We start from the raw sequence: 25,507 nt of genomic DNA, 5'->3' as shown, positions 1-25,507 counted from the left end.
CCCTCATCCAGTGTTGTGAGATTTTCTTCTTCCCACGATACGTCCCCGGTCTTTTTTTGTACCTCCAAGGTGGCAACCCGAGGCCACGCTCCGCCCACGGTGAACGTGAAAGTCTTGCCGCGTAGACTGCGGTAGTGGCTGGGGGGAGGGTGTGGGGGCGCGTGCAATAAAAAGCGGAGGCCGGAGAGGAGGGGAGGTTAGAGGACATGCGATTAATCACCGACGACGGGAACACGGAGCTCTGACTTGCCTGGCCACAAGCGAACGCTTTTAATTACTTGCTATGTTGCGGCATGGCCACACGCTTTTGTGAAAGCACAGAGGCCAGTGCCTGTGTGGAACGCACGGGCCCCCCCCCCCCCCCCGTGTCTTCTTTAAGCAGTAGCACTGTGTGTCACGAAGTACTGTATTCGCGACACTTACCGCGATTACTTCATGTAAGTCCCTTGATACTTTAATAATACTTTGAATTGGTTCAAGGTCTGCAAAAATACGAAATAACAGTGGAATTTTTAATGTGTGTGTGTTTTATATAGATTATGAAATGCTGATCGTTGTATTGATGGGCACTTTTAATTCATGGGTCCTATCTCGGCCTCGGTGCGTCTTGTGTGATAACACTGAGCTTGGTTTGACTTTCATTACATCCCATGTGTGGAATCTGGCACTGTACACGCTGGTGTATTGCAGCTCATTAATAATAAAGCATGCGAGTGCTTAAGCCAAGAGAAGCCACCTCCAGAACACGTTCCGAGTCTTGTCGTATATGCACATGTTGTTTCGTTGCACACTTATTAGACAAGTTGGCTATCTGGAAATACATTATGTATTTACACGTTCAACATGAACCTATGCTCTGAACTCATCACAGGCACTTGTTTGTGGATTATTTCTGCACGTTGTTTGTGCTGGCCCTAACTGACGGTGGCTTGACGGGACATTTGATTGACCATCATGCAACTTTAATTCAATTTGTGTCCACTTGCTCTCCCGCACGATTGACCCGTGTCCCTCATTGCATCCGCTGTGCAGTAATACCAAGGAAAGTCATTTCATGTTCTGTTCTCGCACAAAGCAATCCCCACGCAGATATACATTTCCATCCCAGGGGAAATAAAATATAATGGTTTTGTTTACGGCGATTTATGCTTGGATGATAAACAGTTCAAAACCGCACATGGGTTGCCTTTGGTCTTTGTTGATATGTAGTTAGGCCACGGTTTGCTGCAAACCTATATATTCTTTGCTTGGGTTTGTGGAACAGCCTTTGGCCGCCGCCTGTGTGGGTGGTGGTAATACGTCGTGCTCCTGCTCGCCTTAAAAGAAAAAAATGTAACGTTTTTAAAAATTGCGACCTTTGATGCGGGCTTTCATTGTGCCCACCTACCAACCCAGGCTTGTCCACTCATGTGTGTGTATAGATAAGCCTGCGACCTGCATGGGAATCGGTCACAGAGGCACCCCGAGAGAGACCCTCGTGTCCTGGAAAGGAACTTGGCTTGCATCAAATATGTAGATATCTTACCAGCAGTAAAATGATCTGAAATAAGCAAGTACTTTGTGTGTTTAATTTTTTTCATGCCCCCCCCCCTCCTCCCTTTTTTCCCCCAAATGTAAAATGTGTTCGACTTAAGCATTGTGCCTCTGGTGCCAGGTCATTTAACTATGAACAGTTGGTGCTATGTTTAATCATCACCATAAGTGGAGGCTGGATAGCTCTGTGCTCAGCGATTGAAAAGTTCGATTCCCGCTAAAGCCATCTGGTTATTGTCTTTTTTCAGCGGTTTTATTTAACGTGATTCCTATGTTTGTCGTGGTCAAATCTTGTAATCTAAATTTCATCCACTTCCCGTTGTCCAATCAATTCCAAATTTTGCGCACGTACTCAGATCCGGTGACAATGCATGCCTGTATCAAAATCGGCATCAATTAATTGGCTCCTTTAAAGCAATTAACATTTTGTATGGACGGCTTATTTATGATCAAAATATATTTGCACGTAATTTCGTGGTAACATGACTTCTCAGAAGCTTGCTGCTATCGGGACCCAAATCCACAAAATTGAAAATTACCCTTACGTAAATCGTACAACAACAACAACAACAAAACCCCTTTAAATATCTGTCTACACAAGTCTGCTTTGCGAAAGGGGATAATGAATCCCACGTGGCCCTCGCTTGATTAAAATTACAGCACAGGGTTTTCATCACGATTGAGAAACAACTGTAAGCTGAGCGATGCTGTAATGGGTGCACTGAACACTAGAGGTGCTGCTGTACAATAAATTAGTTTGTGTTTTACAAAAGTACAAACCCTACATCATGTGTTGGGCAACACCTGGAATACCTTGATGTGGGGTATAGATCTATGTTAATGTCTTCGCAATCGCTGGGCCTACAGTTCGCTCATTGGATCCACGTCGGTGCCCATTTAATAATCGAATAAGTTCCTTGAACATGTACAGTCATTTTGTAAATCCACTGCTGGATGAGCCCCCCCCCCTACACACTGCGTTATCGAGTGGGTTGGTGAAGGAGGGCGCAGGGCAACCATATCCAGGACATTGGCGCAACGAAAGTGCATCGCAAACAAAATTAATTTTGTTGCGCTGCCCTCTGCTGTCCACCACGTGGCCCTGCAGCAGCAGCAGCAGCAGCCAACGACTTCGTTGTGTGTGTACATCAAGCTTCTTTCACACCGTTACGCAGCCAGCCGTGCTCATCGGAGGTTGCGATTAGGTGTGCTCGCGTGCATTCACCTTGGGCAATAACGCGTCGCGACGCTGTACATTTTATTGCACGTTCTTTACCTCCCCCTCCTGCCCTCTGGCCCAGACGTAGACAACGTTGAAAACGATTGCGCTGCTTTTCTTGTTCTGATGCGGGGAGGGCGGCGGCGGCGACATGGTGGGTGGGAGCGAAGGAAAATCAAGCGGTTCTGTTATTGTCAACTGTTATAAGGCGGTGTTACAAACAACGCGTACGTAACCGTACGTGCGCGCGCATGAACCTCGGCGAACCGGGGAGGGAGAAACACTGCTTCCTGTTTCAGCACAGAGTCGGCTTGATTATAATTTTTTAGAATATGAACATATACGTCTGGCACGTTTAAAATTAACGTTGGTCAAGTGATGAACGCGAGCTGTCAATAGCTATTAATGTGATACAGCACTGGCAGCACTTTATACATGTTTTAATGCCGCTTGATCAAATAACAACACTTGTGTGACCAGGCCGTGACACCTTGAAACCTATTCCCTGATCACAAGCCGATTCCTGAGGTTATCTCGGCTTCACTAATCTGCCAGCATCACAATCGGAATCCAGCTTTAATATCCAGTGATAATTAATCGGTGTTAAGCAAGATCAGCTGGGAATTGCTGATACAGCAGCTGAGATTTCAATAACAAAAAAAACTTGCTGCGTCTTTCAAATATGTGTTATTGCGTAGTTTAGGGGCGGATAATAACGCCACTATCTGTGATATTGGATATTTGTTTCGGATTGCATTAGGGTGGTAGCTCGGTATAATTGTATAATAATCGTGGGTTGTGTGAATGAAGGCCGTGCCGGCCTTTGGGGCCTTATAACCCTTTTCTGCCGGTACATCTGAGCCATGTCAGTGTGGGTGCCCTCACAGGACGAGCAGTTTTTCCACTGCCTTTTTGCCAGCCAAACAGGAACCAGACCGTGATACTCTTGACATCTGAATCTGGCTCAGGGCCAAGCAGGGCCCAGGGATGGCATTAATCATTCTCATCACGAGTATCTTCTGCATGCGACTCGACTCGTTCGTTGACGTGACGTCAGCGTTATGGCTTTGCCTCTGCAGTGGATAAACCACCTTTAGCCTCCTGTGCCACACCAGACAGCACACCGGTAATTGTTCGATCCTACTCAAGCCGCTTGTTTTTTGTTGTTGCAGAAAGTGGACATTACAGATCCTGCGATGTCATTATTCGGCCATTGGATGTTGTGTCATGTCAAATTGTCTCAAATCCAAATTTATAAATCTGTTTTTAAATATTGCTTTAAAAAAAGTAACAACCTCCCCAAAATGCCTGCTCCTGCGAGTGTCTTCCCTCGCAGGATTCATTACATAAACTTGTCCTGACGAATAAATTACATTTTCTCTCCTTAGAAAAACAAAACTTGCGGGTGATTTTGTCTGTTATAATTTCAAGTTGCCTTGAGAGAGAGGAAAAGAAGTGAAGCTGTAGCGGTTCTTTAGGAAACTGACACAGGGGTGGTGTCATATGCCAGTGGGTCTCTTCAACGCCAGCGGGCTATGGCGCTTGCGGCTTTTCCATTCTCCGCGCGGTAAAATTTTTAATCTGCGAGAGAGCGAAGTTTTTGGAGGAAAGTTGTGTTCCCTGGGAATGTGGCCTGCAGTGCACTAGACGTGCGCAGATCTCCTCCCTTAGACACCGTTGTTGTGTTATTCCACACCTAGGCGTACACGCATCCCAATGTAACGAGTTTAAACTATTACGGTTTCGGGATCTTGTCCAGATTCATAGAACCGAAAGGAGGAGTTGAATTTTCTCATTGCTGAGAGCAACATAAAATGTTTGTCACCCAGAGCTAGCCACTAAAAAAAAAGTATTCCATGTTCTTCTGACGGTTTGACTGCTGGATCTTTTTTTACGTGAGGGAATTTTGTTTTATTTTTAAAAAATCGATGCTATTTTATTTTCTGCAGAAGGGAAGTCGGCGATAAGGTCAGGATTTTATTTTTTTCTGATGAGCAAAACATTCCTCACAGCTAGAAGAGGCACCGTTCACAATTTCACCACACAGACATCTACATAAGCTTATTTGTGATTGTGATAAATGACCATTAAGTCAATTGAAGATCTTCCTGCAACTAAGTTATGAATCAAGAGCATTAATTGGAATTTCCTTAAACCTAGGATGGAATGCGCATTATAAATTTGAATGATTATTTTTTTGTGTTTTACAGGGTTATTTTTCACCCTATATTATCCACCAGTATTCTTTTGACGTTTGAGGAGGAAAAAAAATATTTTAATAATCCATTTTCAACATTGAAACAAGCACAATAGCGGCTAATTGATAGGCCGGGTTGATGGTGGTAGCTCACATCGCCCAATGGCGGAGCCAGGATTTTCAGGTAAGGGGGGGAAACCCCCTCCAATGAAAAATGATGAGTTGTTAGTTAGTGAGGACTTGTTAGTAAGTAAGGAGTTGTTAGTTAGTGAGGACTTGTTAGTAAGTAAGGAGTTGTTAGTTAGTAAGGACTTGTTAGTAAGTAAGGAGTTGTTAGTTAGTAAGGACTTGTCCCTTGCTTTTTATTCGACTCGTGTGCGGCGATGGCACAGCCATCGATCGAGGGTCAAATTCGAACCATGTTGTGTGATCGGCATTGCGCTCGCTGAAGGTGTTCGCCTTCAGGGAAGTCGTGTGTACTGTATACGCAACTGCGCACAATTCTGTGAGTCTTTATAACTGCTTTGCCGTTACTTATTGCCAATTATGGACTCAGTCCTATCACCTCATAGAGTCCCTGGAACATAATAATAGGCTACACAGTGGCAGTGGGGGTCGCAAAATGCCGATTTATTACTAATAAACCGCAATGATCCGATCGAAATTAAGGATTTTGATCGGATCATTGGGGGGGCACATGCCCCCCCCCCCCCCCACTGGCTCCGCACAGTGATACCGCCCACACGGTAAAGCCGTATTTTGACGAATGAGTTGCACAAAGAGTGGAAAGAAAATTTTTCCTCATAATTACATTCTTGCCGACGCAACTCTAATGTTACACCAGCTGTTGAATGCCTCGTTTTATATTTTCCCTGGCCGGCTGAAAAATACCCCAACTTGCTTGTATGTCACAATACTTCATGAACCGCGTCTGTTATGCCAATTTAATTGACTACACAGAAATGCAAGAAATTTATTACGGTCGTAAAAAAAAACGCTGTGCGGGTTGTGTCGGTGTCATCGTCGTCGTCAGCGCAACAAAAAAAATCCACAACAAGCAACACTTTATACACGTTTGGAGCTTTCATGAGCGCAGGAAGTTGCTTTTGCAAGGCTCTTGTCCTAATGAGAAGCAGAGTCCAGTCCCTCAAGTCCACGACGCAGCTTGTGCAACATTTGAGTGTTGCGCAAATCGTTAAGCAAATCTGCATGTTTTATTTTTGGTCGCCGAATTGGCTGCAAGTAAGTTGTGTGTGCACATGCGTGTGTGCACATGCGTGTGTGCACATGCGTGTGTGCACATGCGTGTGTGCACATGCGTGTGTGCACATGCGTGTGTGCACATGCGTGTGTGCACATGCGTGTGTGAGCGAACACAGTGCGAGAATCAATCCATACTCGCGTCTTGTCACTCGTTAAACAAAAAATCCTCCTCTTCTCAGTTTGACTTTGAATGGAACAGAATGTACTCTTGGCACAAAAAGCCTTCTGCGCACAGCCAGAGCTTCCAGGAGCCCCTAAATCTGCTAACAATCGGGCGGACGTGTTGGAGCCTGCTCGCGCACACGCTCTCAATGGCGGCTTTCATTTGAGCAATCTCCACTCCCTGGCACGGAACGCTCGCAGCCTCCTGCCAAGAGCAACGCCTGGCCGGGCCACGGGGAGGACGGCCGGGCATGTGGGCAGGCGGGCAAAGGGGGAGAGGGAGAAAGAGTTGGAGGGGCGGGTGCCTCTATAAGGCATCCAAATGAGCACCTACAAAAACAACGGGCACACGGAGTGCAGCGGTGAGGACTGCGGTGGTCGAGGATGAAGGCAGCGCGTCAGTAAAAGACGGGCAGATCGGTGTGTAGGCGCGCCAGCTGTACTATTAAACCAAATAAACCCAACTCCTCTTTGGCCATTTTGAGGAGGTGGGGGGGGGCCTGTCAAAATGCTCTCACGAATTTTGTGGGGTTTTTTAAAGTTCATTTTTACGTGTAGGTTTTTTTGAAGGGAATGAATGCATGAAAACCCCTTCGTGTGGCATTTGTTTATTTCCTAAAAAAAAAAAGACCCCCACGTTTTGAGAGTCTAAAAGAAGCCGCTGTGGACCTTTGGGTTGTACCTGCCGACGAACGCCGCCACTACCGTTTTTTGGAAGTTGGTCCGAGGCCGCCATTTTCGGGTCATGAGTTTTTATTTCTTGGAACGGCAGAGCTGAAAATAGCCGCGTGTGGACCACACTCAGCAGGAAGAAGGTGGCCCGAAGACCGCAGCTCGGACCGCCGTCACACGCACAGAGCGGCATCTGTGGAGCCAGTAAAGGGAGCATCTTTGTTTGCCAGCTCGGAGGACTTTTTCGTAATTGCTTCCTGGCCTATCCTTGACCCAGGGTTAAAGCAACACAGGGGTACGTGTTTAGTAATTGCTTGCGCGTCTGGCTTCGTATCAAACTTGAACCTTCGGTGCTCCTTGCCGAGGAATGTGGCGCGGGTTCGAAAATACACACGTCCTCACTCGCTCGCACGTGCGTCAAGCGTGTGTCCACGTGCCAAGAATCTTTGTGGGGGACGGTTATATTGTGGCTGCATTAATTTTCAAGGTTTCCCCCCCTCTAAATTGAAGCAAATTTGTATTCAAGTCAAGTAATTAAAACATTGAATTGCTGTAACCAATTACAGATTATGGCATGACGTCACGTGAAGGATGGCATCAGCGTGGGGGAAGGCCGTCATACAGCAATGGTTTGTCAATGGATGATGATGATGATGAAACGTAGGAAGCCATGTTAAAATAAGGACCCATCCAAAATTATTTTGGTTTGAAACTATATTTACAAAAGGTGCTGGCGCGCCATAAAGTTGAGTGCCAATCCAGTGCTTCATGCCAGCGTATTTAATTTCACAATTACCAGGGCCCGCGTGGCACTCCACGTTGCATAAACGCGCCTCTAAATTGCATCAGTCTCCGTTTTAAAGCGCTTAGAGAAGCAAGTACAAAAATAGGCACAAATAACCAGAGCCCTGAGCTTTTAGGCCAAGTTAATTAGGGCTGATGGGCTGTGAGACACCAATTAGTGTAATAATTTCAGGAGAGTGGGAAGAGCGGCTGGGCTGGCCACAGCTTCACAGGTCAGTGCGGTGACAGACGTTGACGCGGGCGGGCGGGCGGGCGGGCGGGCGGGCGGGCGGGCGGGCGGGTGGGTGGGCGCATAAAGGGGTCGTTTACCATTCTCCCCATCCCGTTACCCGTCGTGACCAAACGACATCAAAACCGGGCCATTCATGTCCTGCCATGCGGGACTGCTTTCAAGTGCCGCGCCACTGCCGAGAGAGATAACAGTCGGGCTTATTTCTTTTTTTTTCTTGTTGAGAAGTGTACTTTTTGGCGACACCCCCCTTGTTTTAACAAATGTTTAGTGGGCAGTACTGCACAAGTAGTTTGCTGACCAGCTAATTTTGTGTCTGGAGTTTGAGTGTTCTCTGGGTTTAGCTGGGGGGGGGGGGGGGGTTTGGTCCAGATGCTCAGGTTTCCCCTGGGGGTAGCAAAAACATATTTAATAAAAGAATTGGGCAGATTTATTTTTTAAAGTGGGATTCTCCTAACAAGCCTCGGCATTCTGTGATAGACTTTTTTTTTAAATAAGTATACGTATACTATCGTTACTGAGCACACTTTTAAAAGTCATAGTATAATTATAGACTTTTAGGAATAAGTGCTTTCAATGGTATCTTATATATAAATAAAGGCCTCAATCTGTCTCAAAAACCTTTAGGGTACTTCCTGACAAGGTAGAAAGCTGTAATTTGGTACATAGGTAGCTTTTAGGATGCACACAACGGGGGGGGGGGGGGGGAATCTGAAAATCCGAGATTTTTCATATTAAGGCCCCCAAATATCGATTTTAAGTTTATTGTTTGGTGCGTGGCATTCAGAAACCGTTCATAATATAAGATTGTGGTTGTGTTAGTTTGATAGATCATTAAACAGCAAATTTAATTAAAGTGATAACCATTGTTCTATCTTTGTTTTTGAGATATTTCGGATTAAAGCGGTTTTGAACAAAAAAATACACTTTATGATGTGAATAATTCGAAAACGTTAAAAGATAGGAGCTTCCCCTCAGAATATTAAGTTAATTCATTTTTGTTCTTTCTAATAAAAAAATAACGGAATCTTTAAATTAGGCGGTTTCCAATGGGTACATCTTTAAATATAAGAAGTTGAATCAAGTCAACAATTTTATTTTTTGCGGAAAAATACAAAATCTTGGAGTAGTTGTTAGTGTCTGATCGTAGATCAAAATTGTAAGAAATCATATCAGGTTAATTATATTTATTGAAAACTTTTGCCTGGCGAAGACAGGCTTCGTGAACTAGTATAATATAAAACGTTTGAAACGGCCGAACCATAAATTAGCCCACGGCGCTTTTTAACTCTTGAGTGATTTCTGGTCAAGGCTACAGCAGCGACTGATATGTGAACCAGTCCTGGCCCACTCGCCTTTGCCAACTCAAACTGACCGCCAGCATGGTTCACGGATGGTCAAACAACCACCGTCACCAACCACGGAGTTGCTGATGTTCCCATTTACCCAGTGCCCCTTTAAATGTATCGATATAACGAGAAAACATGAATACAGTATAACCGAACAACAAACGGCAAAGACGTGTTAGCACGGATGCCTGGGCCAAGTGAACCTTAAGGCGGTACCCCGGGGAACCAGAGTTCCCCGGGGTACCGCGTAATGTCCGTGATGCAGTCATTTTTAGTTTGTTGATGGTCGGCGATGCGGCAATCGACTCATCTCGACGAGCTGTACACTACGATGCACTATTAGCGCAAGCGTCCTCGCTGCGTTTCGACATCGCGGAGTAGCACCACCGACTGAGGATTCAGTGGTTACCCCAGACGCGGAGTTAAGTAACACCCCTGGAAAAAAAAAATAGTGTCCCAGAAATAAAATATTTAATTGCCTCGGCCTTTTGGTATTATTTGGTACCCCGGGGTACCGCCATAAGGATCAAGTGATGAATCGGTAGCTCTTGCACAATCATCTTTCAGGTTTCGCAAGAAAGAAAACTTGATGTTTATATAAATAAACAATAGCCCGGCGCGCCCCCCTCTTGCGTTGCAAATGGCACAACTGGTGGCCTCGCCGAGTGTGGAGCGGGCGCCATCCGCAGGCCGTCGCCGGCGATGCGCGGAGTGGCCAGGCCGAGCCATGGGGCGGGGGGGGGAGCCTCGTTCGCGCGATGGTGCGGAATGACAGGCGCACATGCGCGCACACGTGGTGGGAGACTTTCCCCCCTCTTCCTCCTCCTCCCACCAGACACCTTGCCCTTCTCCACCCCCCCAAATCACAAAGACAAAGACCCCCCCCCCCCCATATAGCCTTAACAGACTGTTGGGGCAAGTGCACTGATGAAGGGCCGGCACGGCACACGATGGCTGCCGTGGTCTCGCTAAAGGCTATGTTTACACACTGCACCACCTACTTGTTTGAGGCCTACTCGACCTTGCGGTTCAGATAATCGTCACTGGTGTAGGCCATGAGCAGGATTTTAACTCGGGTGGCTGGGTTCATGGCACAGCACGTCAACTGTTGTACTACCGCTCCCAACTCATCCATATACACACACACACACGAAGACAAAGACTAACCCATATAATCATTACCATATAGGCTTTTGTGCGAAATACTTTTAGTGCACCTATGAAGGCTGGGACGGTGCATGGCAGGGTAATGTGGCCAGTTTCACACCTGGCTGCCTTTGTCTCTCCGGTGCTCATGCTTACATATTGCACCAGGTACTCATTTAAGGCCGAGTCGAGATAGAGGAGGCCCTACAGTGGTTTAGATATGCGTCACTGATGTTGGCCGTGAGCGGCATTTGAGCTCGGGTCGTCGAGTGCAGTGTGTTAACCACGATGCAACAACCCACTTAAAATAGACACATGCGTACTGGCACTGTGAGCTTTTTTACACCTCAGCCCTGCTCTCTTTCCCCCCCCCCCCCACCTTGCCAACTCCTTTTTTTCTTGCTGTCTCCCTCGGCCTTTTGGCGAGCAGATGTTCACCACCAGGGAAAATGTTTGCCGAGGGTTTGGGAGTACAAATGAAACCGTTGTCTCTCTCAGCGTTGGATCCTTCAGTAACTTTAGACAGCGGAGCGGCATTTACTTTACAGCGACCAATTCATTTTGATTAGTTTTTTTTTATATTTCTCAATCACATCCTCTTGCACAAACATGGCCTGCTGTCCACCGGTCTATAACGGAACTGATGAAATGGCTTAAACTAACTGCAGAGGTTCTTTCCACCAATGGCAGCGGCACGCCATTCCAGCCCGCAGTGTGAAATCAACACTGTCGAGTTCTTTCCGCGTCGCAAGCACTTGCGGCTTTGCTTTGTAACCAAGGCATTCCACGGACGATCGTCGATCGCAGTTGACTTTGCGCGGTGCCAGGGCTCGCCTCTCCCGTCGAAATTGGCGACCCAGCGGGGGGCCCCATTGTGCGCAGCCAGCGGGGTGGAACGAATGATGCCCGCCGCGCTACTGGCAACAAATTGGGCGTTTCTGCAATAATTTTTTCACTTTTTGCAAATGGCCAACGGCAGCGGCGGGAGTGTTCACTGCCAGAGCATGCAGGCGGGCGGGCGGACAAGCGGGCGGGCGGACAAGTGGGCGGTCGAGGGCGAGAACAGATGCTCTGGCCTCCGCAGGCTGGAAAAGCGGATTAAGTGCTTTTTGGGTTTGCATCGTGCCCTAAGCCATTGTTTACCCCATTTTCCAAAAGAGAGAAGATTACGTATTTAAGATTGCGTCTGTCACCCCAAAATTATAAACCGTTGCCAGTGCCAGCGACGGCGGAGCTTTTCCCCAAAAGTGGACCCCTCGATTTTCAGCTTTGCTTGAACACAAAGTGCAAAGCTGTGTAGCCACTCCTATACGTGTGATTAAAAACTCAGTGTCACAATGGGGGAGGGGGGGATACACAGTGTGCGTAATTGCACCACCGTTTGTGTTCTCGTATCCTGCATGAAATTCCATATCCAGGGATTCTCAAATGTGATTATCTCTTCGATGGCGTGAGTTGTAAATGTCCTTTTGCGTTAGTGTAAATTTCGAGTAGAACTAAGAATGCATGAGTGTATTGAGTTTTTCAAATGTTTTGATCCAAAGCCGAGTCCCCAATTGTTGACCCTGAACTGCTCAAGTTGTGCAGTTTATTTCATTATCTAGTTCTTAGTATTTGCTAACAAAAAAAGTTGTCATCTCTGCGGAATCCTTGAAATCCCTCAGGTGCCTTAATTTGGCTCTAAGCTTTCGGCATTTCCCATACTCCTAAGGGTGCCTGGGTTTGACCTCCTGAGCCTCGGACATTTTCATTAATCCATCGGGTACCTTAGTTTGACTCTGTTGAGCTCTGACTATTTTCCACTCACTCATAAATCCAGTGATTTGCCTTTGGTTTGGTTCCACAAGCCACCAGTGACTTCCGCCAAATGTTTAGCAATCAGAAGATGGTCCACAGTCTGCGTTCTAAATCAATGCGGCCCTTGAGATGATACCAAGCATCCCGTCAATTACTCCAATGCCGGGCAACACTCACGCATGGAGCACTATTTTGAAGTGTGTTTTATGTGTTCATTTAAATTTCCATGTTACCCCCACTGTGGGTGCTGTGTGCGACACGTTCCAGTTGCTTGGCGTCCATGCCCTGCCAAATAGCTCTCGGCAGTCAACATTGCGGCCAATTTGTACCCCTTGCGTAACTCTCACTGCAGTTTTTTTATTCTGATTTCTGGTAATCAAAAGCAGTTTTTTGTTACGAAATATTTAAAAAACAAAACCGAATCGGATTAAATAGCCAACAAAATACTATGGTGTGATCCGCGTGGAATATTTCATTTGACAAACTGGCTTCCTTTTGAAATTATTACATATTTATTTGAGTAAAAACACATGAGCACGCCGTCAGCATTCTCGCAGAGTGCGCTTCTCGTACCAAGCATTGAATGGCCATTTGGCAGACCGTTTGGGCCCTGTGACTTGTAAGTTAGCCTCTGGGTCACAGTGTCTCTCATTGGGTCCACACATTTTCAGACATTGCACATGGCTTTTAAAGATCGCTGTCCTCCAAACCATGTGTTTTGTAGCGTGTCAGCTTCAGATTTTTGCTGATGCGTTGTTGTAGAGTAGTTTTATTTTCGACTTACCTATGTTTAGTGGAGTTATTTGAATTTACTAGTTTTTTATAGCATTACCATTATTATTTACGTACATTTCGCATCATGAAAATATTAATTATTTAGTGTTGGAAAGCGATCACATGAGTAGTTCACCGACTGGTCCCAGGAATCTGAGCTCATTTCCCGGTCATGGCTAACACAAAACCCGCACTGGCCAACTTGTAAAAGTATTGATAAGACAAACCCCCATGGCCAACGTGGCTTGAGAAGGCTGCTATTGAGTAGGTTGATGGAAGAACTTAAAAATGTTTCAAACTTTCGTTGCCCGTTGCATTTTCTTAATATGGTGGTCACCGACACACTCCGGCTCTGTGCCAATTGAACTCAGTCCTGCGCTGCTGAGCACTCAGAAATGTAAAAATGTAACCAAATGTTGCCGAGCCAATAGCATGTAAGTGACCACCTAAGAAAATCAGGTTTAACGTAAGTGAGCCAAACTTGTCTTGCGATCAGAAAGCAGTTAAATGTTAACTTACCATTTGTTGCAAAGGATTTATACGTCCCAATTCAGATTCTATCGAACTTTTTGACGTCTCAAATCTAAAGATCACGCGAGTGCAAACACACTTGCTAATATGGCACGTGGAAATGGCGTGCCAGTGCGCTCACAAGTCTCTCGCGTGTCCAGCCAGAGTGATAACGTTTCCTCCCTTCATTAAGAAGCATCGCGGCATGACTCAACAACCTGACCCTACTTGTGCCCTACTGAAATTTAATGTTAAGCAGGAGGACGGCTTGTTCTTCACTATTTTAAGGTCTCGTCCCGTTTCCTTAAACCACTTTGCAGTCTCCATGGCTCACACTGCAAAACCAGCCCGGTACGGGCCTGCAGGGTTACCGAGTTCACCAATCGATGGGCAAGCCGTAATTTAAGAAATGCTGTAAATATTGCCACGCCCGGCACCAAAGTAAGCGTTAAACGGACACAAAACAGAAACCAGTGAGTGCGGTGGTGAAAAACAAGGTTCATAGTTATTACTTTCTTAAACTGACGTGGTCAATTTTTTGTTGTTGCGCTATTTGTGAATTGTGCCTTAATGTGTTGCCATTTTCTCCTGCCCTGTCCCCCACCTCCTTTTCTCCACCCTTCTCCCCATTGCCCAACCCCCCCCCCTACCCACCTCAAAACCCCGTTTTTATTTGTAGCCTACGTGTGCCAAGACCTCATGGAACAGTTCGGCCCTACGGAAAGGGCCCCTCCCATATTGGTCAAGCTGGTGGAGTCGATCGAACGTGGAGGTGAGAGCGAGGGGCCCGTTGGTTGTTGCGATCGAGGGGATGCCAGAGGGATTTTTATTTGTGTGTGGGAGATCTCGAGGGGAGGGAAGGGGGTTAGTGTCACAACGTTTGAAGCAGCGCAGGGCTTGAGGGATGGATTTTTTTTTGTCATGCATCAGGCGCGTAATGAACACCTTGTTAGGCCACGCTGGAGTTTTGTGCCGAACTCCCATGGCGTGTTGAGTGAAGATTGAAAAGTTGAGTGGGGGGGGCGCTCTTGCTCAATTAAATGCACAGTGTAAAGGATGTGTGTGTGTATATATAAGGTGCATTGCTACGAGAATAGTGGGCTACTGATGATTCTCCACTGAAGGGTGTTGAGCATCCAATGCCATGAAGTTCTTACACGCCTAATAAAGAGGAGCCTGAATGTTGTTTTAAGGTAATGTTGTTGCGATAGCTAATCTGGCTGATTTTTACATTGCTGTTGTTGTTCATTAACTGCCTTTTAAATTTAAATGGTCGACTGTTTTATATAAACATCTAATGAAGTTAGTTTAAACACATAATGATGCATTTATAGTGTTTGAAACCTATAACTAATAAGATCGCAAGTGTATACTTGAACTTCTTCTGTTAGTATGATTTAAAGTGTACATACTTTTGGACATTTGGACAACCACCAGGCACCGACATTAGCGCTCGGGTTATTTGTGTTGCATACAACAAAGTGCCCAATGACCATTTTAAAAGCTACATCCTACAACAGTAATGAACATGCTCATTATAAATGATATATTTACATCACAAACCATAAAGCGCTTTGAGATGCGGTCGCATTTAGACGTTGTTTATAAGCAAATATTCTTATATCGTATGTGAACAAGTGTGCACCTGACTTGCAGCTGGCGGGCCCATCGTCACTGACTGTCGCGTGTGTCTGTGTGTGTGCGTTTTTGTCTCGATCCCTCCACCGTTTGTCTCCCGCTTCACTCGTCTGCCCGCGCGTCAATCCCTGATGCGTGGTCATCTGCGGGGGGAAAAGGTCTGGACTGCGAGGGGGTCTACCGCCACCCACTGGGCTCCCAGGGCGGCATGGAGCTCCTGCAGTCCCTGGAAACCGGTGAGTGTCTCGCATGCTCAATCGCCGCCGATGTACTCGTGGAAGTTTGCGTAAACTGCCGACGTAACGTTCGCTCAAAACCGCTTGACCAATTCTGCGCTCGTACTTGCGTTTGGTTTGTGTCTTGCCAAACAGCAACGACTTGGAATCTAATTCTGTTTCATTCTGGTGCCTTTTTTTAGCACGTGAAATGTTCGCGAGCACACGTCCATTTGCATGAGCGTATACTGTCAGCACTTGACAACGGCGATGCAGAGAATTTGACATGTTAAGCCGAGACGTAGGAGGGTTCCACAAGATCGCAATGTTCTTGAAACGGTATTATTTATAGCTCATTGATTTTGGAGGAAGGGTCATGAGATTATGTAATATCGTGTCACATCCATGTAGAAAAGTTTTCATGACTGCAGGGATCTTTGGTTCTTTCGGTAAAGTCATCAGCTGTGGTTGTTCCACCTGATGACGGACGCTTGTGTTGCGCCCGAAACGTCGTGATTTAATTTATTTTATTTTACACCTGCGTGACTTTACCGAAAGAACCAAAGAGTATAAATTTCGATTTAAAGCTTTCGTGACTGCAAGGATTAATCTTCTTTGGTTCTTTCGGTAAAGTCACGTAGAATGAGAATAAAATAATAAATTGATAAAATAAAATAACACAATAATATTCTCACGACGTTTCGGCCACAACACAAGCGGCCTTCATCAGGTGAAGGGACGAGACTGTCTGGTATTGTGTTGTGGCCGACGTTTCGGCCACAACACAAGCGGACTTCATCAGGACAGCGCTGTCCTACCAGACAGTCTCGTCCCTTCACCTGATGAAGTCTGCTTGTGTTGTGGCCGAAACGTCGTGAGAATATTATTGTGTTATTTTATTTTACCAATTTATTATTTTATTCTCATTCTACGTGACTTTACCGAAAGAACCAAAGAAAACCAGAGAGTGTGACAACTGCACTCGGAAGTACAGACTTGCGATGTTTGTATATTATGCAGACCAGCGGCCTAGTGTGCTTTTAGTATGGGCCATGGTGCAAATAATTAAACGGAGTCCCCCGTCCAATAAAACCCCCTCCAGCCTCTGGACCCACAGTGCAATTGCACTGCCTGCACTCAATAGCTGCTACACCACTAACGCAGAAAAAAAAAAACGCTGTGCAGCAAACGCTCCGTCAACCACAAAGCGGCGCTCATTGCCTTAATATCCACCTTTTTTTTTAAACTTTGTTTGAGATCCATACTAGCTTGGCCTTAACGGCGGTGTCAACTCATGGAAACGAAAACCGTTTATGAAGTGACATTTGTACCAATCTGATGGGAATTGCCAAACCAAATGTAATCACTAATGAGATAGTACATACTAAGTGTTTTTGTTAACATTACACTTAAACACATTTTCTAGCATTGCACCACTTCGATGGCAATGAGAATCTGATTTGACCTTGGCCTCCCAATTGTTGACCTGTCCTTAAACGAATACCTAGTTCAGTCTGACTCGCATCCGACAGAAGCAAGCCGTGCATGGTGTTAACCAATACCCTAAGCCCCGTTATGTCCCATGAGATTTGATGGCTGTGACGTACGCTCACATTTATCTTAGTAAAGACACCCACGCACGCGTGCATAATGTATTTGAAATGCGTCTACAACACGAACGGTAAACAAAACAAAAAATCGAAGCTGTTAACTGGGCGGCTGCACTTCCCGTGTCAGCACTTGCACGGTGTGGGTGGAAGTGTGGCATGTGTGGGAGGAGACCAGTGGCGTCGTGGTTAGCGCGCTACGCAACGGACCCGGCGACCCGAGTTCGATTCCCGTTCACTGCCAACACCAGTGACGATTATCTGAACCGGTCCAGGTCCCCCCCCCCCTGGTTGACTCGGCCTGAAACGAGTACCTGGTGCGGTGTGTAAACATCACCACTGGGGGAGACAAAGGAGGCCGGGCGAAGTCTCCTCCCACCGCCTTCAGGAGTAGAGTATTGCGAGACATAAACCAAACCCCTGCGGACACTGGGTTATCGGCTATGTCTACTACAGTCCTGGGCGCCTGAGATTGCTTAAAACATCTACAGTGCAAATTTCTCTGAGCCACTTTGTGATGTATGTATGTCGAACTTCTTTCGCACCTTGCGTAGCCAACTTTGCTCATCCTGATTGCAGGGGAAGGACAAACTTAAACACAAATCAGTGTCGAGCGAGGTTTTCACTTAATGTGTTCTGTGCAGCTCTGCTTTAGGGCTGTAGAATAGACGCGTGTAAGGATGCACGTTAAAAGCTGCGTGTGGTCAGTTCCATGGTAAAACAAATATAATTGAGATTCAGAACTTAATTTCACATCACGATCAACATTTGGTACCTTGGAGTTTCAGCGTTGCGGGGATCGCACGATCTGTAGTTTGGGGGGACGCGGGGCCGGGGGAACTGCAGATTTAGTTCGTCCCCCTCTGAGTTCTCCCATCCACGAGAGGGCACTGTGGATGTTCTCTCAGCCCGACGCGCGGCCGTGGCGCTGCCAATGTGCAGCCGATGCCACCAGTGGGCAGCACCGGCAACGCCTGGCACACAAAGCCCTTGCCACACGGCGGCGGCGGCATATTCATCCCTTGTGAATGTGGCTTTGTGCTCACGCGCCCTGACCGCTTTGTCGCCACTGCTGTGGAAGGAGGGGGGGGGGAGGGAGGTTGCCTTGTGTCGTGTCGCTGCCATGGAGAGAAGAAGTGCGAATTAAAATGTTGATTGTGTATATTCTTTTTTTTATTAATCAGCCGCAGAATTGCGCGTGCGCGTGCGTGTCGTGTTGCCACGTGCGTCGTGCACGCGTGTGGCGTTCGTCACCGTGCATTTTTACCCACCCACCCATCTTACCCGAGGAGCGTTACATTTAAAATATGTATTCGGCCAAAAAAACAATGCAATCACGCGGCAAGTGAGACAAATGCCATCGCAGTGGGAAGTATAAGTGTCTTCAAGGATAAGGATGATGATGATGAAGACGGGGGTCATTTTTTTCTTTGCTCACTCATTCGTAAACCACTTGCTGCCCCCCACCCCATCCATCCACCTCGCCAACGCAAGACAACCCAAAGCCACCGCTGTCTCATCCGTGTTCCCGATTGGTCCACCGAGACTCCGCGCGCGTCCAATCGGGAGAGGCGTTTGCTTGCACCGCAGCCAATAGCAGTGGGGAAAGGGATTTCGTGGTCGCCGTGGCAACTGCAGCTGCCTCTGCTCCGTGGCCTTGAGTGTGGCGCTCTTGAGCAGATAAAGCTCCCCGCCGCCCCGCCGGCCCTACACGTCTTTCTTTCTTTCAGCGAGAGCTGCAACGCTCTAAATAAGTGAATAAGCAAATTATTATTGAATGATGAAATAAATTAGTAAATAATACAAATGGAGGGCGATACGTGACAGCCCAGGAGGCGCGGAGTTTTTTTTATTTAAATCGCACAGTAAAGGATTTCCGTAGGCGGGGGTGGTGGGGGGGGTTCAAAGCATAAGTTCAAAAGCGAAGGATGGTTGCGTGTGCGTGTGCCCGTGTGTGCGTGTGTGTGTGTGCCTGCGTGTGGGTGTGCGTGTGTGTGTGCCCGTGTGTGTGTGTGTGCCTGCGTGGGTGTGCCTGTGTGTGTGTGCCCGTGTGTGTGTGTGTGCCTGCGTGGGTGTGCCTGTGCGTGTGTGCCTGTGTACCTGTGTGTGTTTGCCTGTGTGTGTGTGCCTGTGTGTGTGTGCCTGTGTGTGGGTGTGTACCTGCGTGTGTGTGTGCCTGTGTGTGTGTGCCTGTGTGTGTGTGCCTGCGTGTGTGTGTGTGTGCCTGCGTGTGTGCCTGCGTGGGTGTGCCTGCGTGTGTGTGTGCCTGTGTGTGTGTGTGCGTGTGTGCCTGTGTGCGTGTGTGCCTGTGTGTGTGTGTGTGCCCGTGTGGGGAGCGGTGGTGTAGCGGTTAGCGCTACGCTGCGCTACGAACCTGGCGACTCGGGTTCGATTCTCGCTCACGGCCAACACCAGTGACGATTATCTGAACCGGTCCCGGGCCTCCCCTAGGTCGGCTCAGCCTCAAATGAGTACCTGGTGCGGTGTGTAGTAAACATTGCCACTTGGGAGACAAAGGCGGTCGGGTGTGGTGCTGGCCACCCACCCCCTCGTGTACCGTGCCAGCCTTCATAGGTGCTCGCTAACAGCACTTGCCCCTACAGTCTGTTAAAGGTTATACAAGGGGGATCTCTGTCTTTGTGCGTTGTTTCTAAATCCGTGTGTACAGTTGTAGTGTGCGACAGCAAAGACAGCAAGCCCCCGCAAGACAGGACAAACCAAATGCGGCCACAAACGCGACATGTTTATTGCTCGACATTTTTTGTGGTCAAAATTGCTCTTATTCACATGTATTAAAGACCCCTATTTAAATGAGCCTTGTGCTTTTTTTTTAAACACATGCTCGTGTAGCATACAGTGCACACGTGGAATAAGCGGGTGTTAATTATAGCACAACAGAAGGCCGTGGTGTCGTAATCAAACGAGCATTGGGGATGTATTCCTCCTCTGTAGGACGATTGCCATTGATTTAAACTAAACTTAACCTGTTTTGAAGCTTTCGTGACTGCAGGAATTACTCTTTGGTTCTTATGGTAAAGTCACGTAGAAAGAAAATAAAATGATTATTTTACGCAGAAATAAAATAAATAAATATTCCTACCCTTGCTACGTTACTTTACTGAAAGAACCAAAGCGTAAACTAAACCTATAAACTTTTTTTTTAACCAGGTGAGGCCCACTGAACTTATACAGCTCTCTTTCAGAAGTGACCTGGCCACAAATGAAAGCTCAACGATGCGAATTTGCTCATAATGTGGAAATGTATAACAGCCAAATATTCTAAACGTGCGTTTCTTCATGTCGAGGGAAAAACTGGAGGAACCGGAGAAATATCCACGTGACCAAGGGGAGAGCAAACACGCAAACTCCACACATACAGGCATCAGGGTCGATATCGAACCCACGACCTCCTCCGCACCAGGCGAGGTAGTTAACATCTCACCACCGCGGTCCTGTAGCCTCAGCAGGTGGTGCAGATTTCGATGATGGCAGTCACATTGATGAGTATAACGTTAGCCTTGGTTTGGAGTTGGAACTCGTGATTAACGGTGCTGCTGCTCTACCAGGCCAAACTTGTTTCCGGCCAGTTAATAGTGTTCATCAAGCGGGTGAATCGTATGCTGCTGCTGAGTTAATGCCAAATTATTTTCCGTGCAGGTAGACCCATATCGTTTATTTATTCAATTAAATTCAATTTGGATTTTTATGGCATCTAAATGCAACTGCATCTCAAGACTTTGTCTTTTGACGTGTGCATAATGGGGAATGAGGAGACGATCATGTACTCTTTTTAAGAGAAGAGAGCTATTAATAGGCAGTGCAGAAAACGAAGGTCTTCAACTTGGACTTGGGCATTGAGTGGACAGCAAGGATGGTTTGGTTGGAGGGAGTTCCAGACAATGGGGGCAGCAGAGCAGAAGGAGTATCCTCTCACAATATTAAAACTTCCACACATTACAAATGTAACCAACTGTCACCACCATCTTGAGAACCCGAGACACTCGCATTGGCGCCCCCCGCGCAGGCCTCAAACTGCGTGCAGGCCTCGACAGGTTAGATCCCCGTGCGAGGTAAACCTTTGACAAAGCACGGGAAAAGGAGAGCGCCGGGACGACGCCTCGGCATTAATCCCCTTTCTACCTTCTCTCGCCATTCTCGCAGCGAGAGGGGTGGTCGGCTATGGTGCACATTTGTGGCCTTCTGTCTGTTTTCCCGAGGGAGATGTCGAGTGAGCCAGGTGCATGCGTCGGGCTGGCGCTCACTCTCACGTTTCTGGAAACCGTTTGCTGTTAAGCTCGTACCCCCCCCCCCCCATACCTCCCCATGATTTCGTTATTAATGCCGCAACTAATTTCGCGCGATTTCAAAAGAATAGAGTCGGGAGTTTACATTGAATGTTACGTTCTTGGGTTTTATTATCTCCCTTGAATGGCTCGCGCTCAGTTATTCTGCCATGTGATGGTGGAAGATTTTATTTCCGGCTGTGTTGAGAGCAATTGGGCGCTGGGACTCGCCTGTTACGCCCTGCCAGAATGAGAATAAAAAATTAGTATTTTCTTGGCGGGGTCCACAATTTCCATTGGGCCATGTCCATACAGCACGTTGCGTAAGCCTCAAATGCGCCACACAAAAATGACACAAGAGGAAGGAAGTGGTCGGACCTTGTTATAAAATTGGACCAGCAAAAACGCTAACCATGTGGTGGTAGTAAATGAAATCTTTGACTTGGACTTGGCCACCGTACCACTCTGCTTGGCAGTCACAACGACCGTAAAAAAACGAAATAGAGTAGCATCCTGAGCTGTGTACGCATATTTATTTAAAAAAAATGGGTTCGCAGAGAAAACGTTTATTTGTTATTACCTAGAAGTGATTGCCTAATAAAAAGTTTGCCAGAGAATTGCCACACAAGAGTTGTAAAATAAATACATTATGAATACTTCATTTCAGTAATTAGTTTATTTAAACATTGATTCCTGCGTGGGCAATAAATAGAACGCTACCGAGGCCTGCGCCGAACTCTCGCCGTCCCTCATTGTCAGGGTTTATGCTTTTTGGTCAATGGATTTGGTTTAGTGCACCATCTGATGGGCGATCACCCAGAATCCGCAGCGATTGCGTTTACCGCACATTGTCCATTGCGCCCGGTCGAAGTTCATTGCTGCCAAAAGTGTCATTATGAATGCGATGGAGTCTGATGTGAAATTGATCACTGCCGAAGCCTGAGTGGTATGGCTGTTGCTTTTCTCTTTTTTTTCTCCCCCCCCCACCCTGTCCTCCTTGATCCTTCCTCTTTCTGCTCTGACCTCGGCTAAGCTAATAACCCAGGTCGCTAGGGATGGCTGTGGCTGATAACCCAATCCCCCAGGTCCCCATGGGGGATCTGGAAGGTCAGCCTCGCCGCATATAGGCCGAACCCAAAGTCTTGCACACGGTCAGATGCCCTCTTGGCTAATAGGAATGCTGGCAGTGACCCTTTGACCTGGGATTTTCCTTGGACAGCCTGAGATTCGCCGTTATCCTTTAATGTAATTTGGCTGCTTCCCCCATACCCTTTGTAATGGCATCTCTTAAATCTACTTGGAATCGATCAGCTTTTTAATAACTCATTAAGGGAAACACTAGATACTGCATTCTATTTAAGGTGGGAGTAAAATTGGGAACGTGATAAAGCAGCAGGCCTTTCATTTAAACCAATTATGTGGAATAGCACCTGTGATGCTTGGTGTTAGTATTCCTTTGTTTGTGTGCACTGGTTAGAGAAGGAAGCCTTGCTTGCCAGCCTAGCGGGGTGGGGTCTGCCTCCAGTGCCGTCTTCTTTCGTACCAGGAGATCAACAAGGCCATGTCCGAGGACTGTTGACGGCACCTGCTGCAGTCACGAGTAGTAAGAAGGATCGGCAGGTGGATACATTGACCGGGGCGACCACGCGAAAGTTACCATCTTGTACCCTGCAATTCAGCGTGACCTGCATAGACACGTCACTTGAATAACGACGAACCGAACATGTTGCGTTTATTTTTTATTTTTTTAAAGCGAGTAATCCCAGAACGATCCTGTCCTGACGTGTGCCCTTGTAGGTATTGGCCCCTGAGGCCTCACTTGAGCAGACACCCCGAGTCGGCCATGGTGCTTGCTTGCTTGCTTGCGGACGGCGCTCGCGTGACAGAGCCCCGAATGTCTCTCGCTCGTTGAGGCTTTGCCTGAACAATGTCTGTGCTCTTTTGCGCGCACATCCTCACACACACACACGGCCAGTCTGTGCTCAACTGAAGCTGCGCACCCATCAGCTGTGTGCAGATTTAAATCTCTGAGATCATAGTTCCTTGCCCTTTCGAGGAGGACCACCTGAAAGAGCTTCACAATATCGTATGCAACCCGCCATGTGTAGTACCACGCACAAATTAATACCTAACACTATTAATAGTCTGTGCAAAGTGGATGTTGGGAATATATCTCAAAGAGAAAGGAGAAGGAAGTAATAGGTTAGAGCCTTGACATAGGTTATTCGTGGACTCCAAGGCCAGAGAGACTTGAGTTCGATGGTTTGATCACGTGTTGAGAAGAGACAAAAGCAATTGAAATTAGAAGGGCATTGGAGATTATAGCACAAATGCTGTCGCGAAGGTGTAGTAGGTACTTGTTTAAGGTTAAGTCAACTTGAGGGGGAGGCCAGGGCCGGTTCAGTCGGATATCGCTCACCACTGATGTTACCCATGGCCAGGAATTGAACTCTGATCACACGCACACACAAAGGCATTGCGTGCTGACTTGAGGGCGGGGGGGGGGGGAGGCGATTGCAGTGCCAGCAGTCGGTCATGACCCAGAGAAGAGGAGGGGGAGGATGGATGGCTCTCTGAGCGGGCGGAGGAGTGCTGATATTCCTGGCCAGACCTGCGCTGTCGTAGACTGGCTGATCTATGGGCCCAAGATGGCTGTGCCCGGGGCCTTGGTGGCCCTGATAAGACTGACCGGGTCAGCGGTGATAATTCCCACCACCACCTTTCAGCCGTGCGGTGCGTGCGTGAAAAGCAGGCTTAAACGAATAGCCATAAAATTGGTAATCGAATTTTAAAAAGCCTCTGATGTCCACCCGAGAGAGTGCCGAATTACTCATGCTTACCCTTATTGGGTTTGTATCGATTCATTCTTTTTGTCGCAAAAGGGTGCCATAAAAAGTCTCCCAATGTAGGAAAGGTCTCAAGTAAATTAGCAATTTTAAAAAATCTTGTTTTTGATAATGATATGCTGGCTAACAATCTGTTTTATTCCTGTAAATATTAGATTGCAAACTTTTTCGAGAGCCCCATTTTTGGTGGTATTATAATAACCGTTTGGTGGTAATTTTGACAAGTTAAATATGGTGGACATATTTATTTACATTCCTCACCTATGACAGAACAGGCACATTACATCCCACTGCTACCATTCACAGGTTTTTGCGATTTTTATTTGAATTTGTAAAAAATGCGTAGGTGGGTGTGGATTTTTGTTTTCCATTACCGCACTTAACAGCCCCACCGCAACTTGTGTCCTCGTACCGTTTACGTCACGAAAGAAAACCGCAGAAACAAATATTCATTGCGCGTGCCTGTATCCTTAAAACCCAGTGTGTGCCTTTATTTTTTTATCTATTTTTTTTTTATTTCTGGAAGCACGTGGGCACTTTTGTGCTGGGATTGGTGGATAAGGAACAGGCGAGCTTTACAGGGTTATTTCAGTTCGCTCTGGCTCTGTGCCAGGCATGGCAGTTGCGCTGCACTGCCGAACGCTGGGAGCCGGGGATTACAATGTCTGGATTATGCCTGAGGAATCCCTGAATGTTCTTTAATGAGTCACCGCCAATTCGTGCAGCACTCCATCATGCACAGTGCTGCTTTTTGTGGACCATTCTTTAATCCCAAATTCTACGGCCATTACCTTTTTATCTCCTTTGCTGTAATGGGTGGCTGTGGGCATACCTGTGCATTGGTGTAAGAGGTGTGTACTGTCCCCTTACATTTTTTTATTTATCTCTTTACAGCACTTGGCCAGTCTAGCGCAGTCACATACTTGTTACGGGACGATTTTTGGCTTGCAGTCGCCTCCCATCTCCCCATTACTTTTGCATGCCGCTCGGTCGCATGCACAATTTATCAGCGTGATGTTATGCAAGCTGAGGCTCATTAGGGCCTCCGAGGGCCATACGGGCCACATGTTCCTGGACTCTCGACCGCGCCGCTTTCAAAAATAATTGTGGGCCAAATGTTTGGAGGAACAAAGCACACGTGGTTTTGTTTCACGGTTTGGTGCGTGTACGGTCGCATGGGAGCACGCGACTTTACTTGAAATGCCAGAATTTGTCAAAGTAGCGGCAAATAATTTAGAACAGTTTTATGTTGCCTATGCAACT

At 47.0% G+C, this 25,507-nt stretch overlaps 1 protein-coding gene across 3 annotated transcripts in view; it reads left to right on the top strand.

The window, feature by feature from the left end:
* The window catches only part of LOC116948911 (phosphatidylinositol 3-kinase regulatory subunit gamma-like), a 152,126-nt gene that overhangs the window by 54,904 nt on the left and 71,715 nt on the right, over nucleotides 1-25,507 (top strand). For all 3 annotated transcript variants that reach the window (XM_032966167.2, XM_032966164.2, XM_032966165.2), the window contains exons 3-4: nucleotides 14,335-14,427; nucleotides 15,452-15,529. In XM_032966167.2, coding sequence (XP_032822058.2) covers nucleotides 14,335-14,427; nucleotides 15,452-15,529 — 171 coding nt within the window. The remainder of the gene's footprint in view (nucleotides 1-14,334; nucleotides 14,428-15,451; nucleotides 15,530-25,507) is intronic.

This window comes from Petromyzon marinus, chromosome 35 (genome assembly GCF_048934315.1).
Source record: "Petromyzon marinus isolate PM22_M1 ecotype Great Lakes invasive population chromosome 35, UKy_Petmar_22M1.pri1.0, whole genome shotgun sequence".
Lineage (NCBI taxonomy): Eukaryota > Metazoa > Chordata > Hyperoartia > Petromyzontiformes > Petromyzontidae > Petromyzon > Petromyzon marinus.
This window is presented reverse-complemented; position numbering and strand designations above follow the sequence as displayed.